A 16710-nucleotide genomic window follows, 5' to 3' on the forward strand; every position below is an offset into this window, starting at 1 on the left:
GCTTCCTGTTGTCTGTGAAAAAAGTACCTTTAGGGTCCCAGAGAGAAAATTTTGAAATAATAACCAAATCCTGGGAAGACCAGCAGTAATTTTTGCTGATAGATAGCACCTGTCAAGTTTCAGGAGGTCTTGCCTGATCAAACTTGATCCATATTAACCCTGAAGGAATCCACAACCTCTCATTTCCTATGGGAACAAAATTCCAAAGCATTTTTTATTTCCATCTGAAAAATATATTTTTTGACATTTTAAAAGTTAAGGCATTCCTAAAGTGTATAGGCTGATTTATTTCAATAGTCCCTGTTTCAATTCCAGGCCTCTTTGCGGCTGTCCTTTGCTTTTCAACAATCAAAAAATTCAAAATAAACGCAATGACATACAGGATCCAGACCAGCTGTATATTTCCCATCTTACATGGCTTTTTTCTTTTACTCACTCTTTAAAGACTTTATTTCATAAACTATTCATTTTTTATGACTATACCCTTTTCCTTTTCTTAAGCCTATGCACATTGAAACCTGTTTAGAGTATTTTTTCCTGCTTTGATCTCTTTTACTGCATATCTCTAGTCATTTTTGACCACATGAGCAAATTTTAAACAATTATCTCTCCATAGCTCTCTCAGCTGTCTCCACCTGCTTCTCTGGTCATAAAAGCCAAGCATAAAACTGAAGGCCTGTAGGAGGTTGTCTGACCAGGAACTGCATTCAGCTTTCCTAGAGCTCGAAAACACCAATGCATGCAAGGCAGCAGGCATTTTTTAATTAGTTTTTTGTTTCTATTTAATATGCTAGCTGCTCAAGTGCTCACTGACCCACAGAAAATGTTCAGCTGAAACTCTTAAAAGAGCTGTATCCCTTTTAGTTGTTGTTGTTCAGCTTTCTCAGGCCCTATGGAAATATAGCCCATGTTGGAATGCCAAAATGTTGTTTGGTTTTGCTCTTTTCTCTTTTGGGGGGCCCACTACTCGGCTTCCAAATAAATCATACATAGAGGCTTATTCTTAATTATGATTGCCCAGCCTTAGCTTGGCTTAGTTTCTAGCCAGCTTTCCTTAATTTATCCCATCTACCTTTTGTCTCTGGACTTTTCCCGTTCTCTTACTTCTAATAATCTTACTCTTACTCCATGACTTCCTGTGTAGTTGGGTGGTTGACCCCTGGAGTCCTCTTCCCCCTCTGGCTCCTCCATTTCTCCTCCCAGATTTCTCCTTCTATATATATTCTCTGCCTGCCAGTCCCACCTATCCTTTCTCCTGCTTCACCATTGGCCATTCAGCTCTTTATTAGACCATCAAGTGTTCTAGACAGGCACAGTAACACAACTTCACTGAGTTCAACAAACACAAAATAAACAAAAGTAACACACCTTAAAATAATATTCTGCAACATTCATTCCCTCATTTGTACATATCTTACCATATAAAGTTTGAGGAACTCATACTAGCAGGTTACTCAACAATATTTTTCACATTCCTCCTGACGACTTTTCATCTTTTGTGTGCATTTGTAAGTCCAAATAGAATTTATCAGCAGAAAAATGGTTAACAAAACAAAAGAAGGGAAAACATAAAGACAATATAGGTGAGGATATTTTAGGAACAAAGGATTATAGAAGCCAAAAGATAACTCCTCTTGCTATGCTCTCACAGACCATAATCTTTATGATCTGATTATAATCTTGTTATCTCACATTAGCCTCTGATAACACAGAAGCAGGGGAGAAAGAAGCATATAGTTCCCAGGGTTTACATACCAGTTGTGTAAGCCAATCCTTTCTTTCCCTTTTGCTTTAATATAATAGATTTACTTGTTCTTTGAGAATTACCATTTTATTTAATAATTTTACTTTTTGAGAGCTTCATACATGAGCACTGCATCTACAGTACTCATGAATCTCCCTCTCCTTCCATTTCCTTTCATGTCCTCTCCTTCCTGAATTCATAATCTCTTTAATTATAATTGTTACACATTTGTATATATGAATACATATGTATATATGCATGCTTGTGTATACAACCAATTGAGTCCATTTATTGTTGCTCAGATATATGTGTATCCCCTTTGAATTGAACAACCTTTGCACTATCACTTCCCTTCCCTGGAAGTGATTGATTTTTTTTTTTATGTCTCTCAACAGCCATTGACCTTTTCATCTAGATGTGGAACCATGAGGGATTTTCCCTTCCATGATGGCATGTCAACTCCTGTTGTCATCTTGCCAATCTTGTTCATTCAGTTCTGTTGAGATTTTATGGGCTCATTTTCCCTGTGATGTCTGAAGAACACAATATAGCAGCAGACATCCTGGTCCTCTGAATTCTTAGAATCTGCCCCCCCCGCATCTGTGATTTTTTTTTTCCTGAGCCTTAGGTCTAGTGGTTATATGGCAAATGTATCAGTTACGTTTGGGCACCACACAGAATTCAATACTTGAATACAATTATTTTTCTCACACATTCTCTACTCACTGCCTCCAACTCCTCTAGGATCCTGCCTATGACCCAAGTGCATAACTTATTCTCTTTCATAACTCACCAAGTTTGATTAATATTGCCCATATACTCATGGGTCTGGGACCATCAACAGGGGCATTATAAACCTACACAGGGCAACACTACTTGAGAAAAATAATTTCCCTCTCCAAACAGCCATCAGCTGCCAATAGTTCCTCAGGTACAGGTGGAACCTTGTGAGCCCTTCCCCTATACCTGCGGAATGTTAACTCTGCTGGTCTCGTATAGCCAAACACACCTGCTGTGAGTTCATGAGAGCAATAATCATATCATGTCCAGAAGACATGTCCTGATCTTTCCCAGAGTTTGACTTTTATAATCTTTGAGCCCTCTGTTTCTTGATGTTCCCTGAACCTTGAGAGGAAGAAGCATAATATGCATGTCTTATTTGTGTCTGAGCTCTCCACCAACACATGTTCTCTGGACTTCGACTGGCTGTGAGTCTGGGTCTTAACTGACAGTTACTGCAAAAAGGAGTTTCTTAGATGAAGACTGAGAGCTTCATGGATCTATGAATACAGAGATCTTTATCAGGCTGTGATCAGATGTCATGGCCCTTTAGCAAAATATTAACGAGAGAGCCCCCTTAGGGTCCATGAGCTCATTGGCCATAGGTGCTTGACAAAAGTTATAGTACATGGCATGAGTTTCCTATAAACCACTTATCTATCATACACCCATTTTACTGCATAGGTCAAAGTTAGGATATAATTATTTTCCAGGTTTCAGCTAAACCTTCTTATTGTCATTCTGGTTTGGTTTTGCATAATGTTTTTAGTTTTTATTATTTATTCAAGATCATTTTCTTGTAAGTATACAGTATATTTTGAACACATTCCTCTTAGTCCCCACCATCCCTCCCCATCCCACTATACAGTTTTGCTTCTACATTCATATTATCTGTTCATGTATAACTTCATGTAACTATATAAAATCTAGGACCAACAAACAGTGGAAAACATTTGAATTTGTCTTTCTGAGACTGTTTTAATTCAGTTAATATGATGATCCATTTTCCAGTAAACAGCATAACTTCATTCTTTATACCTGAAGGAAAATTCCTCTGTGTATGTTTTAAAAGGTTGCAATCATTTCATGCAACTTGTAGTTAGTGAACAAAAAACAGTGCTCTAGCATACATATGAAACAAACTTTAAGATCTTCCTTTTAGACCTTAAGGCACTGTCATTATCCAATAGTGCTTATTACACCAAGTGTGTGATTTATTCATTGTAGGAAATCAAGGTCTTGTGCTGAGAACTGGAGCCTCTATAAATATGTGTTTGATGGATGATGGATGATTTAAGTAATGCTGCTCAAGAGTACTGGCTTGTGATCGACTAGGTATAATGTTATCACTGATAGTTAACCTTTCTAGGTCATGAATCACTAGAAAGATCTACCTTTTATAGAGTACTGCACATTTTTCAGCAAGAGCTTCAACACATTGACTTAAACTATGGTAATCAGATCTTTCGTAGTTTCTAAGTCTATTTTGTTGATGGTTTCTATTTTACCAAGATTCTTCAATAATAACCCCCTCAAAATATATAACAGAAATATTAGATGCCATTCACCCCCGCCCCCTTTTCTAGGTCTGTACCAGAACTGCAAGGATCTGTTATTTATAGTCAAAGGATCTTGCTTTTAAAAGTAGAGATAGCTCCAAGTATAATCAGCATTTCAAAGCCTGTTCACATATGATATTCTTGGGGGAAATCCTAGCAAATCTAACTTTCTATGAAAAAAAAAATAGTTCAAGAAACATATCTTACTGCTTACTGAGGATTTGAATGGCTTCTCTCTCTAAGAGAAAAATGCATTCAGCAGTTTAATTCAGTGGATATCTCTTGAGTATTTATCACTTGCCAGTTCTGGAGTAGGCCCTTCGAGTGTAAGGATGAACACGACAAGGTACGTTCAGTCAGTCCTACAGAAGAAATCGACTTTCCTGAGTCAGTACTCTCTTCTGTCCAGTTAATCACAGGCTTTGCCAGCCAACTTCTAAAATAAATCTTGAACTTCATTCAAGACAGGCTCTTTCTCTTGGATTATCCTATTAACTTCCAAACTTATCTCTCTGCTTCCCCTGACCACATGAAAATAAGAATATATCATTCTTCACTTACTATTAAATAATTCTCCAACGTATCCTCATATTTTGAATAGACTTTTAACTATGATGACTTTCGTGAGTCTCTTTGACTTTACCTTGTCATCCTCTTCAGGTCCTCTCTTGTTCTCCTCCTCGTGTAAAGGATTCCAGCCACCTTGGCTTTCCCTTCTCTTGCAAAACTAATTCATTCTTAATCTGAGCTATTGGTACGTGCTTAGAAATGTTCATGGGCTCCATGATGACAGTCTTTTTTTGATCATTCTGTCATATTTGTTTTACCATCATCTTTAAAATGATCTCACCTATTTTGACTCTTTTATTTTTTATCTCTCTAGTACAAGCACCTTTCTTGATTTAGTTTTCACGTTGACTTCTATCAACCAGAGCAATCATTACCCCACAGTAGACACTTTGATGAATATTGTCCCAGGGCATGTATTTATACAAAAGGCCACTTAGAAGACAAAACTTGTCATGAAAAGCTCAGGTGAAGGAAAAAAAAAAAGGTCAGTATCCCTTGATGAGGGAGCTGTATAAGCCCAGCCTATTAACTGATACTAGTTTTACAGGTGAACTGAACATCCAAAAAGGTGAGTAAAAATAAGGATGTGGAACTAAAGATCTAAAAGAGAGTCACAATTTCAGACTCATGATGGAAACATTGCATCTTGTTCTATCACTGAAGATCACTGAAGAGTGTTATGCAATGACAGTATAAGATTTTGGTTTTCTTAGGACCTGCGCATATTTATCAAAAACTAAAACTCAACAGACAATTATATGGTAACTTTGGACAGGCTGATCCTCTAATCCAATATTTGTTCTAAGCATAGGCCAGCTACCTCAACTCTAAGAAGAATGGACATTAAAAAGCTTAATGTGTCTGTGGGTGCAACTCACAGAGGAGGGCCTTGAGAACCATCAAAACAGCTGGAGTTGCTGCAGAGATGATGTGACATGCCAGTGACAGCTTAGATCTAGAGGATGCTGTGCCCCAGGGTCTGAGGAAGGGTATGATGGAACTCTCTGCAGCTTTCAGAATAGCAGTCATTATTATGTATAGCTCTCAGAAAACCCTTCCAATCAGGCTCACCCTTCCTGTCAGTTAGAGGGTAAATTCCTTGTTTCTCAGCAGTCAGGTTGAGAAAGCAAAGAAAGAACAGGGTAAAAGCAAACAGAATTCTAGCTACTAAGCTCCAAATGCATTGTGTAAATATGTCACCTTCACTTGCTTTCATTTGGATCTGCCTTTCGGGGAAGAAACCATATGTCAAATAAAAAAAATCACACTTTCGTTTTGATTAATCTCCAGGAGGAAGCCCAAAGATATTAAATTTCAGTGTTCTCACATTTTTCTCCACCCCTTGTAAACAATTCAATTGAATTTGAATTAATATTTATCAAGCACTGCGCTGTGGACGGCAGCATGGTGGAAGGTGTAATAGAAGTGCTGCATAAAAAGGGTAAGACTCTTGCCCAGCCTCAAGAAAACCACCTGGTTTATACAAAACAATAGGAATGTCATAGCAGTAGCAATCAGTAAACCCCAAGATGCTAAAAAAGTTTGTTTAAATTCTGTCACTCTTTATTAACTACACGCCATATTCAAGAAAGCCAAGTCCTGAACTGAATTTGTAAAAGTGATATTGTCACTGAGTAGAATAGGGGATATAGATTTTGTTTGGAGAACACAGTTACATTGTTCCTAGAGAAAAATAGTGCATAGGGCCTCATTTGTGAATAAATGAGGCTATTCCTCTTAGCCAGACATAGAAGAATAGAATAGCCTTTTTTTGAGTTATCTGGAATGTTCTTGTTTGCTTGGTTTTGATTTAATAACTCTCAGAGATCATTTACAGCATACTTTATTATGCTACATAGTGCTGCCCAAACTATCCAAGGCTAGGTCAAGATGAGGCTAGCTCTTTTTCTGACAATTATTATACATAAGAATGCATACTCTCCTCTTCAGGGCTTCTTAAACTATTATACTCACAATTCCTTTTACCCAAGAAACTTTGATATAACTTTGGATATGTTTGTTTGTGTATAAAAATCTGTGTAGAAACCAACCATTTACTTGTAATAAATCACGAAGAAATTGTTGGTTTAAATCAAGTCCTTTGCACATGCATGATTTCATTATCTTTTAAAGACAAGAGGAAGTTTTCTCACTAATGAGAGGGATGTGGTTATTTACCTATGCATGAAGAATCAAAACTTGGGGGCTGGAGTGGTGGCTCAGCACTTTATAGCCCTTGCTCTTGTAGAGGATCTAGGCTCAGTTCCTAGCACCCACATGGCTACTCAACCATTTATAACTCCAGTTTTAAGGGGCTCTGACACCCTATTCTGAACTCCGCAGGCAGTGGGCATGCCCATTGTGCGTACACACACACACACACACACACACACACACACACACACACAAGCAGACAAAACACTCATACACATAAAATGAATTAATATTTTTAAAGGAATTAAATATTGGTGCTCACAAGACAGTTCAGAGAATAAAGCTCTTGCAGTACAAGTGTAGTGAAATGAGTTTGGGTCCCTAGGACCTACACAAAGCCAGATGTGGTAGCATCTGTAATCATAGGGTTCCTCTGACAAGATGGGGTGGGAGAGGAAAGAAAAGAGCATCTCCAGATGTTGAAGGCCAGACAGCCTGCTGATTGCTGAAGTAAAAACAGTTTATCCTGCCTCCAATAAGGTGTAAGGGAAAGACAAGCCTACATTGTCCTCTGACATCCACATGTGTAGCATGGCATGTGCATGCCTGTACTCACGTATATATATACATGTTATTTTAAAATAATTGGATATTTTTTAAAATTTTGAAAATATTTTAAAATAATTGAATCTATGCTGAGCACTTGAAAATATAAAAGAGAGAGATCCTTTAATGGGTTCATTAATATTTTGATTCAGGGTCCTCAATACTGAGAGTGTTACTTTGTAGAAATATTTAATACAAAATGGCAGTACATTTAGCACCATTTCAGATATCATTAGAAAGTCTGTCCTAATTCCAAACTAATATTCATTAAGTGATTTCTTTGGGAATCTCACCTCTGCTCCTCAATTAGCAAATTTTAAGCTCTACCATTCTAATATAATGCAATCCAAATATATACCAATGTGATACTTATGTGCTGAAGAATCATGCAAGAAAATCTTAAGTCTTTGTTTTCTGTAATTAAAGCGTTGTGTTTTCACAACAGCGAAAATCTTCCCATGTTCAGTAAAAGCACTGTAGATCATACCGTGTGAGTCCTGCAGCTGAGCTGGAGCATTTCAAGTAGTGTTCCCTGGCACTGTGTGGCATGGCAGCATGCACATTGCAAACTACACATGTGTGCTCAGAGCCAGTACTGCAGTGAAGCCCCAACAATGCAATGTGAGCAAACACTGCCAAAAATGCCTGGATTTGTCACGCAATTGTTTTTAATTAATTTTTGGTCATTGCAATTTTTTTTCTTACAGTGATAAAGTAGCAATGAAATAATTTTTCTGTTTTTCTTTATTTTATTTTACATGCCAACCACAGTTCCCCTCCCCTCCAGTCGTCCCCTCCCCCCACCTCCCTTCTTCCCACCCCCATCCACTCCTCCTTCCCCTCCATTCAGACAGGGTAAGATCTCCCTTGGGAATCCACAAAGCATGGCATATCAAGTTGAGGCAGGCCCAAGCTCCTCCACCCTGCATCAAGTCTGAACAAGGCATCCCACCATAGGGAATAGGTTCCAAAGAGCCAGCTCATGCATCAGGGACATGTCCTGGTCCCACTGCTAGGGGCCCCACAAAAGAGCAAGTTATACAACTATCACCCAGATACAGGGGGTCTAGGTCGGTCCCATGCTGGCTCCCTAGCTATCTGTCCAGAGTCCATGAGCTCCCACAAGCTCAAGTCAGCTGTCTCTGTGGGATTTCCCATCATGATCTTGTCCCCCCCTTTCTCATATAATCCCTCTTCTTTCTCTTCAACTGTACTCCTAGAGCTCAGCCCAGTACTTAGCTGTGGATATCTGTATCTGCTTCCATCAGTTACTGGATGAAGTTTCTATGATGACAAATAGGGTAGTCACCAATCTGATTACAGGGGAAGAAGTCCAGTTCAGGCACCCTCTCCACTATTGCTAGAAGTCTTTGCTGGGGTCACCCTTGTGGTTTCCTTGGAGTTTCACTGGCACCAGGTTTCTCCCTAACCCCTTAATGGCCCCCTCTAATCAAGATATCACTTTTATTGTTCTCCCACTCTATTCCACCTCCAACTTGACCATCCTGATCCCTCATGTTCCCATACCTCCATCCCTTTCTCTCTACTCTCCCCCATCCCTGCCCCTAGTTTACCCAGGACATCTCATCTATTTCCTCTTCCCAGGAAGATCCATGCATCCCTCTTAGGGTCCTCCTTGGTACCTAGCTTCTCTGAGGCTAAGGACTGTAGTCTAGTTATCCTTTGCTTTACATCTAATATCCACTTATGAGTGAGTACATACTGTGTTTGTCCTTCTGGATCTAGGTGACCTCATTCAGAATAATTTTTTCTAGTTCCATCCTTTTGCCGTCAAATTTCATGATGTCATTTTTTCCACTGAGTAATATTCCATTGTGTAGATATACCACATTTTCTTTATCCATTCTTCAGTTGAGGGACATCATTTCACATTCTTAAGCCTTTTATTATTATCAGATATTGTTGACCCAACACCCAATCACAAAATCCTATGTAGAGTTGGGACCAATAGTTTTAAAAGCTCTATTGTGTAGTGTTTATAAACCATAACTCCACCAGTACATAAAGGTGATAATAACTATGCTTAGATTCCAGAGTGGAGAAATAAATGGAAAAGCATCTGGAAGACTTAAGAGTGTCACTGGTTTATAGTGATTTATAAATGTTGTATATTTTCCCAAGGCCAATGTAGTAGCAATTAAAATATGCCTACCTCAAATAATATTTCATTACTTTTGGAGTTTACCTTTCACCTGGGTGATATGTTATGAACAAAGAATAGATGCATAGATGAAAGGATGGATGGATGGATGGAGAGTAAGCAGACAGATTGAAAGATACAGAAGTTGTCACCAGTAGATAATCAGGGTAATGGATTATAGAAAATTTGCATCCAAAAACTACTACATTAGGGTAAGCTCTCAGATTGAATGTCCTACATGCTGGGACTTCTGGCACTTTGGAGATTAAAGTCTTTTACCGGAGTTCCTGTCTTGGAAATAGCCATGGCTGCAGAAGTACTATAACCAAATGCCATTAGACCTTTACAGGGTCAGTCTGAATTGGTAATTGATTATTGTCAATATACAAGTCCCAAGCCCAACCCTGAAGGCCTACTTTTAATGTACTGCCATGTAATGTTTCCCATGTCCATTCTTGCTTTTAGTCTGTCTCACAGGTGTTGATCATGCAGGTATATAATCACAGACAAGATTTAGGGAAATTAATGCTTCACTATACCAAGGACAGTTCAGCGTTCTCTGCATGTGGCAAAGAAGAACATAAAGATAGCAATCTATTTTTACTTGAATGTTACTATCTTAATTCATATTAGGCTCCTAACCTTTTACCTATTAGAGCTTTGTACCATTCACACAAATTCAAACCTAGTTACAAAAAGCAGATATATTCATGTTGTTATTATGAAAAATGGTTTTGATTTTATGAACCCCAAAAGAATTCTTGGCCAAATGAATTAGAAATTGATAAGGAACATGGTGTGACCTCTGAAACAACATGTTCAAAGTAGTTCAGACTTCTCTCACACACCAGTATCTCAATTTTTAAATGACAGTGATTACCATTGTAGAAAATAAATTGCCATGCAGTTGATAGGAAAGCAGTTAATCCAAACCTCTTCCAGTGTTAATAACAACATTAAAATAAACCATTACAAACTTCCATGCACAATCTTTAAAACATGGAAGTAATTCAAATATTCATTAACTTTAAATGAATAAAATGTAGAGATAAAACAATGACATGTGCTACAATGCAAAATAGTCTCAGAAACATTAGGGTTCAACATGAAAGAAGATAGTCATAAAAAGTTGTGTGTTTCTGCTTAGAAAATATTGAGAGCAGGTAAAACCCCATTGTGGTAGAAAGTAGGTTGGTGGTTGCCTAGTGTGGTGGTATTATTTTAGCATAACAGGGTATGATGGTCCATATGTGGTTCTCTTTGGAGTGATGAAGAAAATTCTTAAGTTCTCTTAAGTTGTATGCTTTAGAAGGATAAATGTTATACTATGGGAATTCTGTGTTGCTAAAGCCATTGAAAAGAATGGGATGAAATGTTGGTGAAGATATGATAATGAAACCTGTAAATAGCTTTGATGGGAATGTAAACTGGTATAGTCATTTGAAACCCAGTATGGATAATCCCAAAAAACTAAAATTAGAACTGTCATAAAAACCCACTCCTGGGTTACAACCTGAAGGACTCTAAGGCAGCATAAAATAGAGACACTTCTGGAGGTACCTTCATCACAGCTCTCTTCACAATAGACCCATCATGGAGGTAGCATAAAACCCATCGATGTATTCACAGAAGAGAAAACATGGTGCATATAAATAATGGTACTTTCTTCAGCCATTAAACAAGAATGAAATCAAGGTAAATATTCCAGAATATGGATGGAACTGAAGATTATCAGTGTTAAACAAAATTAGTTACTATCAGAGTGGGAAAGATGGCTCAGTCAGTAAAGTGCCCACATAAGGGATCTTGGGTCATAATCCCAGCACCCACACGGAGGGCAAGGTAGAGCAGTACACACCTGCAAACCTAAGACTACAGAAGCAAAGCTGGAAGGTAGCTCACATGTAGCTCACTAGCTAGCCAATGTAATTGAATCAGTAAGTTCCAGGTTCAGTGGGTGCCTTGACCTCAAAATAAAAAAAAAAAAATTTAAAAAAATGGACAGCAATGTCAACCTTACATACACATGTGAGTGTGCATGCTTGCATGTGTGTGCACATGCGCGCGCACACGCACACACACACACACACACACACACACACACACACACACTGGCCAGTCTTAGAAACATAATATTTCCTCTCATATATGAAATTTAAGAAATAAAATCAAAATTCACAAAACCACAAAACCATTAAACTAGAAGGGAGTATAGAAATTGGAATGGTACCAATAATGAGAAGGAAAACAAGTAATACACATAAATAACAGGATGGTAATTATTTAAAAAAAATACCTTGTATATGTGCATGTAAAGGCCATTGGGGAGCCCACTATTTTTTTTTTTTGCAGTTCACATTTGCTATTTAATAAAAGATATATTTTTTAAATAGTAATTTTGTTCTTTGTGCCACCCTCAGGATTGTTTAGAAGTTACATTTCCACATGACTTTGTGTGCCTATTTATTTTTGTAGGTATTTAGAGTAACAACATGTTTTTTAGAAAACAGAATTTTCTGATTCATTGCAGTTATAAAATGTCATGTAATAATAACAAAGACTCATTAACTATTAACAATTATTAAAACAATCCAGGAGGCGCCTATGTATTTTATACGTGAGTCTCATCAAAACCGTGGGTTGGATCACTACACTTGTACGAAGAAGGGAATGAGGCTTTCCTTATTTCCTCATGGTCCTGAACTCTTCCGACTGTTTAGAGATTCTGCCTGATGATAACTATGATCTGGGAGAACTTTACTTTGTGAAAAAGAATTGCCTTTAAAGTGTAGTGTAATCCTTTCCAGAAAAAAATAGAATTTATGTTTTCAATTCTCAAGTTTTGAGATTCCTAATAGCAGAGAGGTAGGTAGAACACATGATAGAAGAGGCTGATTCCATCTAACAGTGGACTATGAAGATGGATTGGGAACATAAAGGGCTAATAACACCAAGGATTTTCTTTGCTAGGTTATCTTTTATACATTAATTATACAGAAGAACCTACTTTAATGGACACAGTTGCTGTGAGGAAGCTTCTTTTAAGAGAAGCTTCCTTTCTCTACTCTGCACTTTGGAGATATAATCCAAGAGATATTAGAGAGATAAGATGATATGATAAGGCCAAGTTTGCACCATTGATATGTAAGCTTATTCTTCTAAATAATCAGTGGGATAGCATTGTGGAGGAGGCAGTGTTACTGTGAGAGATGCAGTGGGTCTCATCACCCTTGTGTCTAAGCCACTTTGTGGTTTTTATCAAATATTTATGACAAACAGCTTGTAGTACAAAAATATCCTTATGTGTGTTTCTACTATATAATATAACCTTAATGTCTTTACACACACACACACTTTTAATATCATTCATAAATCAATTTGGACTGGTGTATAAAAATGACTTGAACCTTTTATGCTTCTCTGTAACTTGTCAAAGACAACAGTCTCCAAACAATTAGTAAGTTAAAGTTAATATGCATTATGTTTATTTGTATTTGCATCTCATCTGATATCAAGACCACTATCTGCATTTGACTTTGCCTGTACTTGTGTTTTGCACAGAATACTGTTGGACTGATTTTACTGTTTTGTAGATTATGCAGCATTGTTTTTTACTCTAGGTGAGAGAATAAGATGTCATGTGTTGATTGTTGTGTAACACTACCCTGCCTGACATATTATTTACATTGTGGTATTTAGTATATTCTTCCTGCCAAGAGCTAAAGTAGCTTCTTTCCAGTCAACTTTTAATGCTTCCTTTTATATTTGCCCAATATATTTTAAAAAAAAAATCTAGTTACTTTCTGTTTACTTGTGTTTTTCTATTTTATCTGCCGATTTCATCAATCCATTTCTTGTTCATGTATCTTTTTTTTTTCTTGAATGTCCTAGCCTGATTGCTATTTCCCACAGTATTTCTGGTTACCACATGAGTTTCTCCCAATCACAGGTTTTGCTGCTCTCCTGCCTGCTTGTGCAGCTTCAGCAAAGCTTATAAATATGGAATGTCCATTGTGTATTCTCTGCAGTCTTTTCCCTCACACCATTTTACTTCAGTTTGTTCTTGTTTGAAAAAAAAAAAAAGTCTTTGACATAATTTCCTCTGGAGGTTGACTTGACTGTCAGACAAGGGTCTTGTACTTTGTTAGGAAGACAAGCAATGGTCAGCAGAATTGATGCTTATCTTCAAAGATCCATGGCTTAATTTACTGCGTATACGTATGGACATTGTATTAATGTCAGTCAACTAACAGGAATGATTCTCTCACAGAAGCACGATGGCCACTTCACTGTCATCCAGTTGGTCGGCATGCTGCGGGGTATCGCATCAGGCATGAAGTATCTTTCTGATATGGGATATGTTCATCGAGACCTGGCAGCCAGAAACATACTGGTGAACAGCAACTTAGTGTGCAAAGTCTCTGACTTCGGTCTCTCCCGAGTACTGGAAGATGATCCAGAAGCAGCTTATACAACAACTGTAAGTTCCGTGCCCTCGTTCTATCACCGTGCTTGCTTTCAGTTCTTTCACGCTGTTAGAATAATGGTTCGTGTTTCCTTGATTTCATGTTCTCATTTTCTATTTGTTCTTACTAATACGTTACTTAGTTAACAGGATTTCTTATATTTGAAGGCTCAGAGGGCTGTTGTTGCTGCTGTTGTTGTTGTTTTAAGAAATTTTATCTTTGGGCTTCTGATGTGCGAGGACTTCGCGATCATGATGGAGATGTGTCTCATGACTGCCTTCAAAATGAACCTGCCCTTGCTGGAGATATTTTAGCTGTTTAATAAGTATTCTTTAAATAGACCTCTTTATGGGTCATCAACATTGCCTTTAATTCTTCAAGGGTAATTAATAAGGACCCAGTGATTAGGAAATGTCACCTTTTTTGGTAGATATTATCAGATGATCCAGATGCATGTATAAATGAATAACAAGTTTCTTTGGAAACATATAAAGGTTCTCTAAGCCATTTTTAAATTGTACTTGCGGGGAAAGGAAGCAAGAATAAAAGGCTAACTCTTTAAAACAAAACTATCAACTTAAATTATATGATGTCAACTACACCATGAGTATCTTAAATATTTTTTAATTGCTCCAAGACAATTCACTGTATTCATCTCCTTGGATATTGCTTTGAAGAATTTAGTCTTAACATCTCTGTTGAAGTATATTAATGCTGTTGATTTTCAGTTTAACTGTCATCACTTGTATATTAAAATTCTCACCAATGATTCATTTGAGATTTAAATCAGCATCAGTGAAAGAGCACATCAATGAGACTATCCAAAACATATTTACTGTTTTTCCATCTTTTAACCTTGCAAATAATTTTTAGATGGCACCCCATTAATTAATTCTCCTTTATTTCATTTTCTATCAAATATTTTGAAGTTTCACTGTATTCAATCAGTCTTGATGTAGATGGAAATTTTATATCATTAATAAAAAAATTTGTGCCCTTATTATTTTTGTTGCAATGTCCTGTGATAATTTATCAACATTTTCACAGTTTCAATATAAAATAGAGATCTATAGAAAATAAATTAATCTCTAATTCTGATATGTAAGGTACACGTATGTATTGATCTTTTAGTTTAACCAAATACTTTATAAAAATAAATATGTATAGAACCTGAAAATACATTAGTCATTTTAGAGAAAAATGGTATTTTAAACTCCATCTTCTATTTAGAAAATATTGTAGCTATTTTCACTTTTCTAAAGACTTTTTAAATTTTCTTTCTTCATTTTTTTATTACATTTTTGTTTTTACATCCCAACCCAAGTTTCCCCTCCCTCCCTTCCTCCCAATTTTCTCCATCTTCCCTCTACTCCCCCCATCACTATCATCTACTCCTCCTCCACTATTTTTCTTCAAATACAGACTGCCTTCCATGGATATCAACCAGCCAAGTTTCAGTAAGACTAGGCTCCTCCTCTTCTATTAAGGCTGAATGAGGAATGGGTCCCAAAAGCAGGCATCAGAGTCAGAGACAGCCCCTGCTTCCACTGTTAGGGTCTCACAAGAAGATCACATTACACAAAAGTAACGTATGCAGAGGGCCTAGGCCAGTCCCATGCAGGCTCCCTGGTTGTCGGTTCAGTCTCTGTGAGCCTCTATGAGCTCAGGTGAGTTGGTTCTGTGGGTTTTCTTGTGGTGTCCTTGACCCCTATGGCTCATACAACCCTTCATCCCCCCTCTTCCATAGGATTCTCCAAGTCCTCCTAATGTTGGACTGTGGGTCTCTGAATCTGTTCCCATCAGTTGCTGGGTGAAGCCTCTCTAATAACAGTTGGGCTATGCACCAATCTATTGGTTTCCCAGTTCCTCCACTAGAAGTCTTACCTGGTTAAGGAGATGGGCGGTAAAGGCTCCATATCCCCTATTGCTAGGAATCTTAGTTGGGGTCACTCTCATAGATTCCTGGGAGTTTCCATTGCTCTAGGTTTCTAGCTCACCCCAGAGATACCCCCAGATTCTTGTTGTCTCTCCTGGTACTCTCTCCCTCCATCATTCCCCCACATGATCCCTCTTGTTCCCATGCTCGATCCCCTTCCAGCCACCCTCCCCCATGTCCACTGGGAATGTCCATTTTATTTCCCATTCACAGTGAGATTCATGCATCCCACCCACCACCTTGAGCATTTTGTTACTTAGCTCCTATGGGTTGTAGCATGTTTCTCTTTTGCTTTATAGCTAATATCCATTTATGAGTGAGGAAAAACTATGTTTGTCTTTCTGTTTCTGGGTTACCTCACTCAGGATCATCTTTTTTAGTTCCATTTACTTAACAGCAAATTTCCTATTCATTGTTTTTAATGGCAGAGTAATATTTCATTGTGCAAATATACCACATTTTCTTTATCCATTCTTAGGCTGAGGGGCATCTAGATTGTTTCCAGGTTCTGGTTATTGCAAATAAAACTACTATGAATATAGTTGAGCAAGTATCCTTGTGGTATGGTGGAGTGTCCTTTGGGCATATGCCCAAGAATGGCATAGCTGGGTCTTCGGGAACATTGATTTCCAATGTTCTAAGAAACTGCCATATTGATTTCCAAAGTGGCTATACACATTTGCACTCCCACCAGCTGTGGAGAAGTGTTCTCCTTGCTCTATATCCTCTCCAGT

The 16710-nt window shown here is 37.7% G+C and overlaps 1 protein-coding gene across 1 annotated transcript in view; it reads left to right on the top strand.

Annotated features, from left to right (window-relative positions):
* The window catches only part of Epha6 (EPH receptor A6), a 951985-nt gene that overhangs the window by 815917 nt on the left and 119358 nt on the right, over positions 1–16710 (top strand). The window contains 1 exon segment of the mRNA XM_028879452.2: positions 13845–14054. Within this exon segment, the coding sequence (XP_028735285.1) occupies positions 13845–14054 (210 nt within the window).

This window comes from Peromyscus leucopus, chromosome 12 (assembly GCF_004664715.2).
Source record: "Peromyscus leucopus breed LL Stock chromosome 12, UCI_PerLeu_2.1, whole genome shotgun sequence".
Lineage (NCBI taxonomy): Eukaryota > Metazoa > Chordata > Mammalia > Rodentia > Cricetidae > Peromyscus > Peromyscus leucopus.